The 14521-nt window shown below is 50.4% G+C and overlaps 1 protein-coding gene across 6 annotated transcripts in view; it reads right to left on the minus strand.

Annotated features, from left to right (window-relative positions):
* tnnt1 (troponin T type 1 (skeletal, slow)) overlaps positions 1-14521 on the minus strand; it is a 55521-nt gene that overhangs the window by 5418 nt on the left and 35582 nt on the right. For all 6 annotated transcript variants that reach the window (XM_072492318.1, XM_072492314.1, XM_072492312.1 and 3 more), the window contains 4 exons: positions 10635-10712; positions 9613-9726; positions 7484-7593; positions 5059-5149 (listed from right to left, as the gene is read on the minus strand). In XM_072492318.1, the coding sequence (XP_072348419.1) occupies positions 5059-5149; positions 7484-7593; positions 9613-9726; positions 10635-10712 (393 nt within the window). The remainder of the gene's footprint in view (positions 1-5058; positions 5150-7483; positions 7594-9612; positions 9727-10634; positions 10713-14521) is intronic.

Raw genomic sequence — 14521 nt, forward strand, 5'->3', positions numbered from 1 at the left:
GCCACATCATTGATTGTGGTAAAAACCCATTTGGTTCACAAATCCCCTTTAGGGAAAGAAATCTGCCGTCCTTACCCGGTCTGGCCAAGATGTGACTCTAGACCCACAGCAATGTGGTCGACTCTTATCTGAAAAGGTCTAGCAAGCCACTCAGTTCAAGGGCAATTGGGGATGGTCGGCAATTATTGACATTGTTAGTGGTACCCACAATCCACGAAAAAATTAAAAATAAATCAGAGTTTTAGCCTGACAGAGTAACCAAACGACTTGTCCGGCTGCATTACATTAAGGCACTCAACATTTTTTTATTTTGGAAAGTATGATTGATTTTTTTCCTCCTCTGGGCTCCATGTGACCGTTGACCTCTCCTTCTCTGGCTGCTAGCTTCAGCTCTGTATTGTTCATGTATTGTTTAGTTTCCACTGCTCTTGTTTTTCGGAGAATGTCATTGGCTGGATGCCACTTACCTTGATGCCGATTGGCGAGCACAGATTGGACAACAGCTAGACTGGCCTACAGAGCAGGAACGTGTGACATCCTTCTCATGTTAACAATACACTAGAAAGCGAAGCTGAGGCTAGTTTGTTGAAAGAAAGTTTCACCGTCTGTAGTTTCACTTGACCAATCGAGAGCCACATTTTGTTTGAACACCCTGGAATAGAACCTCTTACAGTGCAGAAGTAGGCCATTCAGCCCATCGGGTCTGCACCGACTCTCTGAAAGAGGACCCTACCTAGGCCCACTCCCCCCGCCCTATCCCCGTAACCCCACCTAACCTGCACATCTTTGGACACTAAGGAGCAATTTAGAATGGCCAATCTGCCTGGCCCGCACATCTTTGGATTGTGGGAGGAAACCGGAGCACCCGGAGGAAACCCACGTAGACACGAGGAGAACGTGCAAACTCCTACACAGACAGTCACCCGAGGCCGGGAATTGAACCCGGGTCCCTGGTACTCTGAAGCAGCAGTGCTAACCACTGTGCCACCATGTTGCCCTTGAAATCTTTACAAGTGGCACATGCTGAATTACTTCATGACTTCACGTTCCCAGGTAGCCTGGGGTCAGAAACATGCCTGTGATGTACAGTCGCTAACCCGGCTGCTGCCTACCACCTCTGATGGGGAAATGCTCAAAATAAATCCCGAGGTTAATTATCTTGCACAAACCTTCTCGAGATTAACCGTTTTTTTTAAGCTCCTCTCTTTAATGAGAGATCAGGTTATCGCAAGGTCAGGAACCAACAGCCCAGCTGGAAAGGATTCATTTTTCCCCTAGTTTTTGTGTATAGATTTTTTTAAAAATTGTTCCATCGACATTATCTGTGATGCGACTGTGACTGTCACGGGGGTGCCGGGGGGGGGGGGGGGGGGGGGGGGTGCGGGGGGGGTTCGTGTTTTTTCACTCATCTTGGTTTGTGTTCCATGAATATGAAAACACAGGGATGTCCTAGATGAGTGGGATTCAACAGGCTATGTAGAGAGAAAGATTACTCCCCCTAGTGAGACAATCCAGAACAAGAGGCCATAATCTAAAACTCTCATTTATGTTACATTTTTTCGTGGATTGTGGGTACCACTAACAATGTCAATAATTGCCAACCATTCCCTAATTGCCCTTGAACTGAGTGGCTTGCTAGATATTTTCGTTAAGAGTCAACCACATTGCTGTGGGTTGAGAGTCACATGTAGGCCAGACCGGGTAAGGACGGCAGATTTCCTTCCCTAAAGGGGATTAGTGGACCAGATGGGTTTTTACCACAATCAATGATGGTTGCCGTGGCCACCATTATTGGGGCTACCTTTATATTCCACCAGTTGCCATGTCTGTACTCTGGGTCTGTACTCGTTGGAGTTTAGAAGGATGGGGGGGGACCTGATTGAAACTTACAGGATACCGCGAGGCCTGGATAGAGGGGACGTGGAGAGGACGTTTCCACATGTAGGAAAAACTAGAACCAGAGGGCACAGCCTGAGACTGAAGGGACGATCCTTTAAAACAGAGATGAGGAGCAATTTCTGCAGCCAGAGGGTGGTGAATCTGCGGAACTCCTTGCCGCAGAAGGCTGTGGAGGCCAAATCACTGAGTGTCTTTAAGACAGAGATAGATAGGTTCTTGATCAATAAGGGGATCAGGGGTTAAGGGGATCAGGGGTTATGGGGAGAAGGCAGGAGAATGGGGATGAGAAAAATATCATCCATCGTTAGGTTGAGTGGCCTAATTCTGCTCCTATGTCTTATAGTCTTATGGTCTCGTCTGTTCGGGGAGTTACCCCAGGGAACACTTCTTCACACAAAGGGTAGCTGAAATTTGCAACTCCCTCTTCCAAAAAGCCAAGGCTGTGGAGTCAGTTGAAATTGTTCAGTAAGAATGTAAAGGGTTATGGACTGAGGCCGCTCCAAGTATTTGAGAATCAGCCCGTCTATAACTGAATGCTGGGATAGGCTCGAGGGGCTGTATGATTCTGCGGCACTCCTGATGTCAGTAACTGGTTGACACAGTTGTCAACTCCCAAGGTGTTGGAAAAATGTGGAATTCAGGTCCGCACGAGAGGTCAGAAGCAAATTCTTCAGTCCTGATGGTCTAGCCTTTGTCAACAATCTTGGGCACGATCTAACGGGAAGGTTTCTGGGCGGGATTTACTGGCTGTTCACACTGGCGGGATATCCCGGTCCCATGCGCGCGCGCTTGGGTTTCCCGGTGTCAATGGCGTGACCAGTAAATCCCGCTGGTGGGGCCTCCTCCGCTGCCGAAAAACACACAGCGGGTTGGTGGGTAAATCCTGCCCAAAGTGTCATTTCAGGAGGGTTTCCCTGGGAGGTTCTCCCCAGCTCTGTCGATGAGTTCCCCACCGCAGTTTAACCACAGTCACTTGGGCCTTGGAAAGTTCTTCTCGGGGCTAGCCCACACTTTCATCAGTGGGGAGCTGAACTCGCCGGAAAGACCGGCTCCTCGGAGATCCGGCCACCATTTTGAAAAGGCGCCCCAATCTCTAAGTGAGCAGGAGTGTTGCCCCATCCACGGGCAATATCACGCCCACACACATGGGCATTATCCCCCACCCAAGTGAGGACACCCCTTTTCAGGCCTCCCCTCCCCCCATTCAAGACCCCCATCCTTCAGCCCCCCCAAACTTCTGGAGGACTCTTCATACCCGCCCTTAACATCCCCCACCCACCATACCGCCCTCATCCCTCCTTTCATTGGCATGGCCACCCCTCAGGCCCCGGCCCTTGGCAGTGCCACCCTGGCACCCGGGCACCATGACACTGCCACCGTGGCACCCTGCCAGTAACCCTGCCAGCCTGGCTGTGCCACCTGGGCATCTTGGCAGTGCCAGCAAGGTGCCCGAGTGCAAGAGGGAGAGCCGGATGCCACCCTGCTCTGTCCCTGACCACCCAGGCATCTCCAATGGCCTGGGTGACCCCCCAGGTGCCGTGACACCTGGTCCATGTTTGTGTGGACCAGTACTAATTGGCGTGACCTCTCACTGGGGAGCCGGTTAGGTCACGGGAGGTCGTTAGATCGGGCTTCCATTTCGCTAATGATTCTTGATTTGGGCCTCTCCCCCGATCTAACCGGCCTCCACGGATCCTTGCCGAGGATCAGCGCAGCTGTTAAATTGCTCCCCTGGCTTAACACCTTGACGAGGAATGGATAATGTAAAGTATACTGTTTAATGTTAATATCTGTCACATCTGGATCGGTAGCCAGCCTGTAGTCGTGAAGCGCAGGTGTGCTTTTTATGAACATACAGACGAACCTACGAAATAGGCACAGGAGTAGTTACAGAGCAGAAGTGGCACAGCGGTTAGCACTGCAGCCTCACAGCACCAGGGTCCCAGGTTCGATTCCCCGCTGGGTCACTGTCTGTGCGGAGTCTGTACGTTCTCCCCGTGTCTGCGTGGGTTTCCTCCGGTTTCCTCCCACAGTCCAGAGGCGTGCAGGTTAGGTGGACTGGCCATGATAAATTGCCCTTAGTGTCGAAAAAGGTTAGGTGGGGTTACTGGGTTACATGTGTGGGCTTAAGTAGGGTGCTATTTCCAAGGGCCGGTGCAGACTCGATGGGCTGAATGGCCTCCTTCTGCACTGTAAATTCAATGATAAACCTATGATCTCCTGGAGTTTAGCATCAAGATTTTGTTTGCTAACATTCCAGGCAGTGGCAAGATAGGGTTCGGATAATGGCTTGGGTTTTGTGGCTTGTTTTGCTGACAAGAAAATTCAAAGAATGCCCAGGACAGGTACAGCACTGGGTTAGATACAGAATAAAGCTCCCTCTACACTGTCCCCATCAAACACTTCCAGGACGGTACAGCACAGGGTTAGGTCCAGAGTAAAGCTCCCTCTACACTGTCCCCATCAAACACTCCCAGGACAGGTACAGCACGGGGTTAGATACAGAGTAAAGAGAAAATGAAAGGGGCGTCTCAGGCTCCCCAATCTTAGCACGAGTCAGTAGACCTATAAGTCATTATCCGTTATGTAGGCAGTGTTTGTACCCAGATTCCAGAGATGGGAAATCTTGGATCTGACCGACAGTACCCCCCAGACTTGCAGATTCAAGCCACTAAAACAGAGACACTGTTATTTCAGTCACCTGGTACTACAGAGCTTGAAATCGCTGAAAAGAGAGACATGGCGCTGAAGCTTTTCACCTTGCACTCATTCGGACAAATACAAGAATACCAAATTTGAAACAATCATAACAATTTATCGTACAGGAGAAAAGTGTGCCGATTGGTTGACAAGTCAACTCTAATTGTCATGGAGAAGGCAATGGGAAACAATAGGCCCCTCAAAGTCAGGGGTAATTTCAATAAGGCACAAGACTTGAACATATTCCTTTTGCAGAGAGCAGGTCCCTGTGTATGAATGTATGTCACTCCTGACAAGTATAAACGAGGCACATGACGAGCTCGACCGATTATCTTAAATTGGTTGTTAGTGTAGCTGGTAGCGCACTCAGGAGTGTTCAGCGAGTGATGCTTAATCGTCGATTGTTAGATGTGATGCGCAATGGGATTGGACATCCCTGGGTCTGGCTGGGTCACGCACCTCATATTTCTGTCGTTTCAGTTGATCCATCAGGTCAAACTTCTCAGACTCCAGTTGGTACATCCACTCCCACAATTCCGTGGCTTTCTCCCTGTGCACAGAGAGAAATAACATTGGAAATGAGGTGCCTTGCTGAGGGAGCAGGGCCCTGCAAAGAGCAGAAGGCCTCAGATTTTTTTTGCTCGGTCAGCCTGGCTGAGCTGCAGTTGCAATGGGCATGTCAATGCACGCATGCGGGTTCGGGACTCGGGGAACAGGCCTCAGTTCCTCTCAGTTAGGCAGAGACTGGGAGGGGAGAGAAGACTCAGTTAGGATTCCTGTTGCTGATTGATAGCCAGGGGCCCCCTGCTGGAATGATTCCCTCCATGGTTGAATGATCTGCCTGTGGTGCCCACAATCCAAGGCCACAAGTGAAAAATGGCCACCAGATAACGGCCATTTTGATGTGAGTGCCGCTGGCCAGGCCAGCCTTCATTGCCCACCCCTAATTGCCCTTGAGGAGGTGACGATGAGCCACCTTCTTGAACTGCTGCGGGCCATGTGGTGTACATACATCCCCAGTGCTTAGTTCTGTAGCAGTTTGACAAAACTGGGCAGCATGCAAAGCCACTTTGGATGGCAACTGAGAGTCAACCACATTGTTGTGGGTCTAGAGTGATGCGTAGGCCAGACTGGGTTAGGATGGCAGATTTCCTCTCCCACAGGGACTTTAATGGACCAAGTTGTTTTATTTTAACAACAATCTGGTAGTTTCATGGTCATTATTACTGAGACCAGTGGTGGAATTTAATGTAGGCGATGAGGGTCTTGCCTGCTGCCTGGAATGCCAGCAAGGGCCCTGCTCATTAATTTTCAGGAAAGCACACTGAATTAAGTGCCAATCAGGCAATTAACCGGGCAGCAGCGGGCCTCACCTGGGACCCTGGACCCTGGTGAGGTTGGGGGTGAGGCAGTGGGGGTGAGGCAGAAAGCGCCTTCCTCCCCACCCTTCTGACGGCAGAGTGTTGACGCCGTTGTAAAAACTGGAGAGTTTAATGACGGAATCATTGGACCGCTAAGTGTAGCGATCCTCTGCCCAACATGAGGCCAGCACGGCACTGGAGAGACTCACGCAGCTCCAGCTGCCGATACCGGTGTCAAATGGGCGCCGCGGATCTGCGCATGCGTGCTGCGACCGGCGCGAACGCGCGCATGCGCGGTAGCTTCCTTCTCCGCGCCAGCCCCAACGCAACATGGCGTAGGGCTACAGGGGCCGGCTCGGAGTAAAAGAGGCCCCCACCAGGAGTGGCCGGCCCGCTGATCGGTAGGCCCCGATCGCGGGTCAGGCCACAGTGGAGGCCCCCCCCCGAGGTCGGACTCCCACCCCCCACCAGGCCGCTCCTGACAGGGTAAGACCAGATGCGAACGGCGCCGGTGGGACTTGTTTTTTTGGGCGGAGAATCGCCGACGGGGCCGCATAGAGCGGCGCCCGACCGGCTCTGCGCCAGCGCCAATGGCGTCGATTCTCCGGTCACTGGAGAATCGTCGGGGCGGCGTCACGTGAATCGCGCCCGGCCTGCCGATTCTCTGAACCGGCGTGGGCTGAGAGAATCCCGCCCCTAGTTCTGGACTCTCCCACAAGGAGAAACTTGCGCTCAGAATCCACCCTGTCAAATCCCCTCAGGATCTTATACGTTCCAATAAGTGTGAGGGTCACCATCCAACCAGGGACAGCGTGGGGGTTACCCAATGCTGGTGGCCCAATGGGAGGCCATCGAGCACACCTGTTGAGGTGGCAGCTGCCAATTTGAACATGGAGACAACGAGGGGCGGGAGCAAGTCATTATTATTTTGATTTTTTAAAATAAAAGTCACAACCGCCTGGCTCCTCCGGGGGAGGGGGTGGGTGGGCCACAGTCGCAGCTGTGGCCAAGCGGCCATGATGGTGCAGAGGAAGGGGGCCCTCGCTCGATCCTTTTCTACTGCTGCCCCACCGGACTCCGTCAAGCTGGCCTGTATGAACGTAGCTCACTTTGTCATATGGAAATGCTAGTCGATGACGGAATGGGACCTGAAAAGGCAACTTATCACCTCTACTTAATGTGGGCTGCCAATCTGACCATGAGCTGGCCTCTCTCAAAGTGGCTTGGGGGGGGGGGGGGGGGGTCAAGGATCATGGTGGGGAACCTTCATGGAGCGCTAAAATGCACAGCTGCTGACTTGCAATCCGGACCCCGACTTCTTTTAAAAATCCAGCCCCAGGATTCAGGGATTAGGGGTGAGATTCTCCGGCCCACCAGCCCGGTTTTCCGGCGAGCCCTCGCTGGCAGCGGGATCCTCCGTCCTGGCAGCTGGCCAATGGGAAACCCGCGGGCACGTGTGCACTGCCGGCGAAGTGGAGGATCCCGCCGATGGAGAATCCCGCAGGAGATCTAAATGGCTTTACCTCATCCTATCATCATTGAGGTGTTCAATGTTGAGGGGCTTGCGTCTCTCCGCCAAAATCTTCTTCTTCATTTCACGCCCTGTCTGCCTTTTGCCTCTTCTCAGCTCTGCCTGTGCAACAAACAGAAAGGTGAGCACGTTACTTCCTCTGAAGGTTCGTCAACACCCTGAATTCAATATTCTCACCCAGTTCTGGTCCGGAGTACATTCCTGGCTCCCCTTTCTCCACCATCTTGATTGGGCCACGGCCTACGGTGATGGGCCATCAGGGAAGCATCACCTGGATGCCCCCAAGCCATGACCCCATCAAGACTTCATCATCCAACAGACAATTACAGAGATTGAGCAGTTTAGCCCCATACTCTCCAGAGTTCACAGGCTTGAGGGGAGATCAAGCTGAGGTATACAAGATGATAAAAGGTAATGATAAAGTAGACATGGAAGCGGATGCTTCCTCTTGTGGGGAATTCAGGAACGAGAGGTCTTAGTCTTAGAATAAAAGGTAGCAAATTTAAAACAGAGATGAGGGGAAACTACTTCTCCCAAAGGGTTGTGAATCTGTGGAATTCGTTACCCCAGAGTGCGGTGGATGCTGGGTCAGTGAGTAAATTTAAGGAGGAGTTAGACAGATTTTTAACTGGTAATGGGCTGAAGGGTTATGGAGAACGGGCAGGACGGGTGAGTTAAGGCCAGGGTGAGATCAGCCATGATCGAATGGCAGAACAGACCCGATGAGCCAAATGGCCTAATTCTGTTCCTATATCTTATGAACTCATGAACTAACATTTTCCGTTTATATTTCAGGTTTCCAGCATCTTCAGTATTTTGCCTTTGTACAGTGGGTAGGTAGTTAACCATTATTCATGAGGGACCATTGGTCCCTTGGAGAGAGAGAGAGAGACACACACACAATATGTTGTAAGGCTTAAGGGACACCTTTCCGCATTAGGCATGGGGCAGGTGAGGAAACAGGTTGCAAGCCTACCTCAGTTGTAATAGGAATGGAAGTCTGCACGTTCTCCCCCTGTGTGAGTGGGTTTCCTCCGGGTGCTCCGGGTTCCTCCCACAGTCTAAAGATGTGCAGGTTAGGTGGATTGGCCATGCTAAATGGCCCTTCGTGTCCAAAATTGCCCTTAGTGTTGGGTGAGGCTACTGGGTTATGGGGATAGGGTGGGGGTGTGGGCTTGGGTAGGGAGCTCTTTCCAAGAGTCGGTGCAGACTCGATGGGCCGAATGGCCTCCCTCTGCACATGTAAATTCTATGATTCTATGATGCCGGTTGGCGTTTTTCTGAAACACATGCTAGTCATCTTTCTAACCGAGCTATTGAGCCCCTCCTCTGAACACTAAATTAGTCTTTATTAGTGTCTAATAATAATCTTTATTATGTCACAAGTAGGCTTACATTAACACTGCAACGAAGTTACTGTGAAAATTCCCGAGTCGCCACATTCCGGCGCCTGTTCGGGTCCACGGAGGGAGAATTCAGAATGCCCAGTTCGCCTAACAAGCACGTCTTTGGACTGTGGGTGGAAACCGGAGCACCCGGAGGAAACCCACGCAGACACGGGGAGAACATGCAGACTCCGCACGTACCCAAGCCGGGAAACGAACCCGGCCCCCGGGCTCTGTGAAGCAACAGTGCTAACCTCTGTGCCGCCTTATCACTGTTTAATTCAATGTCACTCCTCTTACAGGACCGACCATCTTGAAGAAATTCAACTCTCCTCTCTGAAGGGATTTCCATTTGCCTCTTTTGTCTTACTAAAACCAGTTACACCCGTAACATTTTCCACTTTTGGTAAAGGGTTACCAAGCTGACATGTTTAACTCTCTTTCTCTCTCCACACACGGTGCCCGACCCGCTAACCGCTGGTATTTCTCTTTTCTATATCAGGTAACTGACTGGTTCTCAGTTATCCTCATACACTATTGCGACACAGAACAATCTCTCCACTCCCAATATTTTTGAATAAACATAACCATTTACAATTGAAATGAGCACTGCTTTCAGGGGAATGGCAAGGAAATCTTTGGAAAGGTTCGGCATATCACTGCCATTTTTAATAGCCGCAGCAATGTGTGCTGTTTAAACTGCTGTTGATTACACAGACATTGGCCAAAGCCCTACCTTAACAAGGTATCCACCGTAATGCGCCCCCATGTTAGACAGGACTTTCTTTTTCTTGGCATCATCTACCGCACGTTTCTTTGCCTCTTCGTCCTCTTTGCGTGTCCTTTCTTCCTGTTTCCAGAAATTGACATGAAATAGTTAAGCGTGCATTGCAAACACAACCTGTCATGGCAATGATAATAATCTTTATTATTGCCACAAGTAGGCTTACATTAACAGTGCAATGAAGTTACTGTGAAAAGCCCCCAGTCGCCACACTCCGGCGCCTGTTCGGGTACACTGAAGGAGAATTCAGAATGTCCAATTCACCTAACAAGCACGTCTTTTGGAACTTGTGGGAGGAAACCGGAGCACCCGGAGGAAACCCATGCAGAACATGCAGACTCCACACAGACCCAAGCGATAATCAAACGCGGGGCCCTGGCGCTGTGAGGCTACAGTGCTAACCACTGTGCTACAATGTCGCCCAAGTATAATGAGGCGCTGCAAATACTGTCATGAAAGAAACTGATTGGTCTTGCGCTTAATATAATGCCGAATTAATCGGTAATGGCGAGGGAGAGAGAAATTGACGAGGTGTTGGGGTAGTTTTATTGTAACTGGGCTAGTGATCCAGGGACCCAGGGTAATGCCCCGGATCCAGGTTCCAATCCCACCACGGAGATGGTGGAATTTGAACTCATATTTTCATTAAAATATGGAATTAAAAGTCTAATGATGACCATTAACTGGCCCACTAATGTCCTTCATGGGAGGAACTCCTCCACCCTCATCCATTTGTGTAAGCCCAGATCCACAGCAATGTGGTTGACTCTGAACTCACCTGTGAGGTGGCAAAGCGAGCCACTCGGTTCAAAGGCAATCAGGGATGGGCAACAAATGGGCAACGATACCCACACGCCATGAACGAATCAGGGAATGGTTAACGCAATAGGGGTCACGGGAATAGCCTGCGTCGGTCGAGAGAAAGGCAGGAGAGTAAAAGGTGACGGGGAGGAACAGAGAGAAGGGGGACTCACAAGAAGCCGGGTTTGTCGGTCGCGCTCTTTTTCCGCGCGGTACCTCTGCTGCTCCGCCCTCTCCGCCCTCCGATGTTCCTGGAAAGAGGACGAAAGCATCTCATGTGTCAAATCGATGAAAATTTGGAAACCCGAGTGACTGGCGAAGACTCACATTGCAAGTTTGCTCAACTGGAAAAGAGGACTCGGAATACATGCACCTAAGAAGGCCATTCAGCCCCTTGAATCTGGTCTTCCTTTGCATTAGATCATGGCTGATACATATTTTAACTCCAGGTGCGGGGGTAGGGAAGGTGAGGAAGAATTTTTTTTAAGCAGTGATAACCTGGAATCTGCTACCCATGAAGATTGTGGAAGTGGAGACATCAAATGATTTCAAAAGGAATTTGGATGGGAGGTCGAGGGAAATAAATTTACAGGGCTATGGGGACGCAGCTGGGGAATAGGACGTGATCGCGATCTCTACAAAGAGCCTGCATAGAAGAGATAGTCTGAATGGCCTCCTTCTGTGGCCCTATCACTTTGCGACACCTTCAAATTGCCTGGGTTCCATGTTACTTAATAGCCCTGTTGAACAAAATCTCAATCGGGTTTGAATTTCCAAATTGAGCCCCAGCCTTGACTGCAGTTTGCGAATTTGGTTCCAGATTTCTACTTATAATCATAGAATTAAAGGGCAGCACAGTGACCTAGTGGTTAGCACAGCTGCCTCATGGCGTTGAGGTCCCAGGTTCGATCCCGGCTCTGGGTCACTGTCCGTGTGGAGTTTGCACATTCTCCCCGTGTCTGCGTGGGTTTCGCCCCCACAACCCAAAAATGTGCAGGGTAGGTGGATTGGCCACGCTAAATTGCCCTTAATTGGAAAAAATAATTGGGTAATCTAAATTTATTTTAAATGTTTTTAAAAAATCATAGAATTTATAGTGCAGAAGGTGGCCATTTGGCCCATCGAGTCTGCACCGGCCCTTGGAAAGAGGATCCTACTCAAGCCCACGCCTGCACACTATCCCCGTATCCCTGTAACCCGACCTAACCTTTTGGACATTAAGGGGCAATTTAGCACGGCCAATCCACCTAACCTGCACATCAGGGGCTGGTTTAGCACAGTGGGCTAAACAGCTGGCCTGCAATGCAGAACAACAATGCCAGCAGCGCAGGTTCAATTCCCGTACCAGCCTCCCCGAACAGGCGCCGGAATGTGGCGACTAGGGGCTTTTCACAGTAACTTCATTGAAGCCTACTTGTGACAATAAGCAATTATTTCTATTTCTATCTTTGGACTGTGGGAGGAATCCGGAGCACCCGGAGGAAACCCACGCAGACACGGGGAGAACGTGCAGACTCCGTACAGACAGTTACCTGAGGTCAGCATCAAACCCGAGTCCCTGCCGCTGTGAGGTAGCAGTGCTAACCACTGTGCCACCATGTCGTGCGGGGAGTCACTGTCATGTCGGTAAACTAGGGATCACCATCTCAATATAAGGTCCCAGCCATCGAGGGCTGAGACGGGAGAAGTTTATTCTTTCAGAAGGCTATGAATGTTTGGAATCGTCTACACAACAGCACTCTAGGTGCTCAGTCATTGGGTACATTCAAGACTGAGATTAATAATAATAATCTCTATTAATGTCACAAGTGGGCTTACATTATACTGCAATGGAGTGGCTGTGAAAATCTCCTAGTCGCCACATTCCGGCGCCTGTTCGGGTACACTGAGGGAGAATTCTGAATGTCCAATTCACCTAACAGGCACGTCTTTCGGGACTTGTGGGAGGAAACCGGAGCACCCGGAGGAAACCCACGCAGACTCCGCACAGACGGTGACCCAAGCCGGGAATCGAACCCGGGACCCTGGCGCTTTGAAGCAACAGTGCTGACCACTGTGCTACCGTGCCGACAATTAAATGAAGGCAATCAGGGGATATGGGCATAAGGTGGGAAGTGGTAAGCGCAGCCGTGATTTAACTCAATGGGGCAACAGGCTTGATGGGTTGAATGGCCTTCTCCCACTCTCGTTTCTGATGTTCTTTCATACGATAGTCACCTTGCTCACGTCAAGGTCAGCGAGACAAAAGAACTTCTTTCCATTTAACAGCTGCAAAGTGAAGTCAGTTTGGTCAAGTTGAACGTAGTGTGTGTGAAGTAGAAAGAATTACTCACCAGGGAGTGGAATTCTATTTATATGTGTGTGTGAGAGAGTATGCACAATAGATGGAGGATTACGTACCATTTTAAAACAGCTGCAACTTGACTACCACAGTGTGCATCCCACCTCTGATGAAGGCATTTACTATTTACTAGGTCCAGACTCATGGCTACAGCATTTCCCTGGTACATTGCCCAAGTGGCCACTCATCACACAGGAGCCTTGATGGTGAGTGTTAACGGGTTAGCTGGAATGGGATTGTATCCACACCGGAATTCTCTACCCCAGAGGGTTGTGGATGTTCCATCGTTGATGGAGGCTGGGATGGACAGATCTTTGGTCTTTTGGGGAATTAAGGGATATGGGGCGCGGGCGGGATAATGGAGTTTGAGCCCAAGATCTGTCATGATCGTATTGAACGGTGGAGCAGTCTCAATGGACCATTTGGTCCACTCCTACTCTTGTTTGTTGTGCCCTTGTGATCATGTTATCTCCATGTTTCATACAGACGTGTTTCCAATAGAGATTGCTGGATGTTAACCTGAAAACAGAAATTTTGATTTATTACCCCCCCCACCCCCCGGCCTATTTTTAGAGCGGGGATGGCGAGGTCAAAAACAGTGCCACCGAGGGCAAAATTCAGCATTGACCGGGGCACGGGAACGAGCCTGGCGCAATCCTGGTCTGCACAATTCAGTGACACAAAGAATAAACCTGCTGAGTCATGAGCGTTAATGCTACATTCATTGGGCTGGATTGTCGGTCCCCAATGGAGCCAGGATCAGAGGTGGGCAGGGGGAAAATTAGCCCTGGCATCCGGTTAGCCTGTTCCCTGACTCCAACCCCCATCCAGACCATTTTCGTGGGGTGCGCAACACTTCCACACCTGGTGGGTGACCAACTAGACTTATTATGGGTCTAATTGCGTCCATATTAACAGGTGACGAGGGATTTCTGAGTCCTCCTCCAGTTTCCTCAGTGAGGTGGGCACTCTTTGGCAGGGTGGGGCATGGGGGAGAGTGGTAATTCTGCATTCCAGACAGGCCTCCTTGTCTACATGACTGCTGTTCATAGACTACAGCTCCGCCTTCAACACCATTGTCCCAACAAGACTTACAACTAAACTCTGCAATCTTGGACTTTACCCCTCCCTCTGCCTCTGGATCCTTGACTTCCTCACCAACAGACCGCAATCTGTCAGGATAGGCAACAGCACCTCCTCCGCAATAGTCCTCAACACCGGGGCCCCGCAAGGATGTGTGCTCAGTCATCGACTATACTCCCTATACACACACGACTGTGTGGCAAGATTTAACTCCAACTCGATCTATAGGTTTGCGGATGATACGACTGTGGTATCTCAAACAACGATGAATCAGACTACAGGAGGGAGATAAATCACTTGGTTACATGGTGTACCGAAAACAACCTCTCTCTAAATGTCGGAAAGACCAAGGAACTGATCATCGACTTCAGGAAGCGTAGCACGACACCCGCCCCCGTCTGCATTAATGGCTCCGAAGTGGAGATGGTCAATAGCTTTAAATTCCTGGGGGTCACCATCATCAACAATCTGTCCTGGTCCACTCACGTTGATGCAACAGTCAAGAAAGCCCAATAACGTCTCTACTTCCTACGGAAGCTAAAGAAATTCGGCACGTCTGCATCAACTTTCACAAATTTATTATTTTCCCAATTAAGGGGCAATTTAGCACGGCCGACCCACATACCCTGCACATCT

This window comes from Scyliorhinus torazame, chromosome 29, assembly GCF_047496885.1.
Source record: "Scyliorhinus torazame isolate Kashiwa2021f chromosome 29, sScyTor2.1, whole genome shotgun sequence".
Lineage (NCBI taxonomy): Eukaryota > Metazoa > Chordata > Chondrichthyes > Carcharhiniformes > Scyliorhinidae > Scyliorhinus > Scyliorhinus torazame.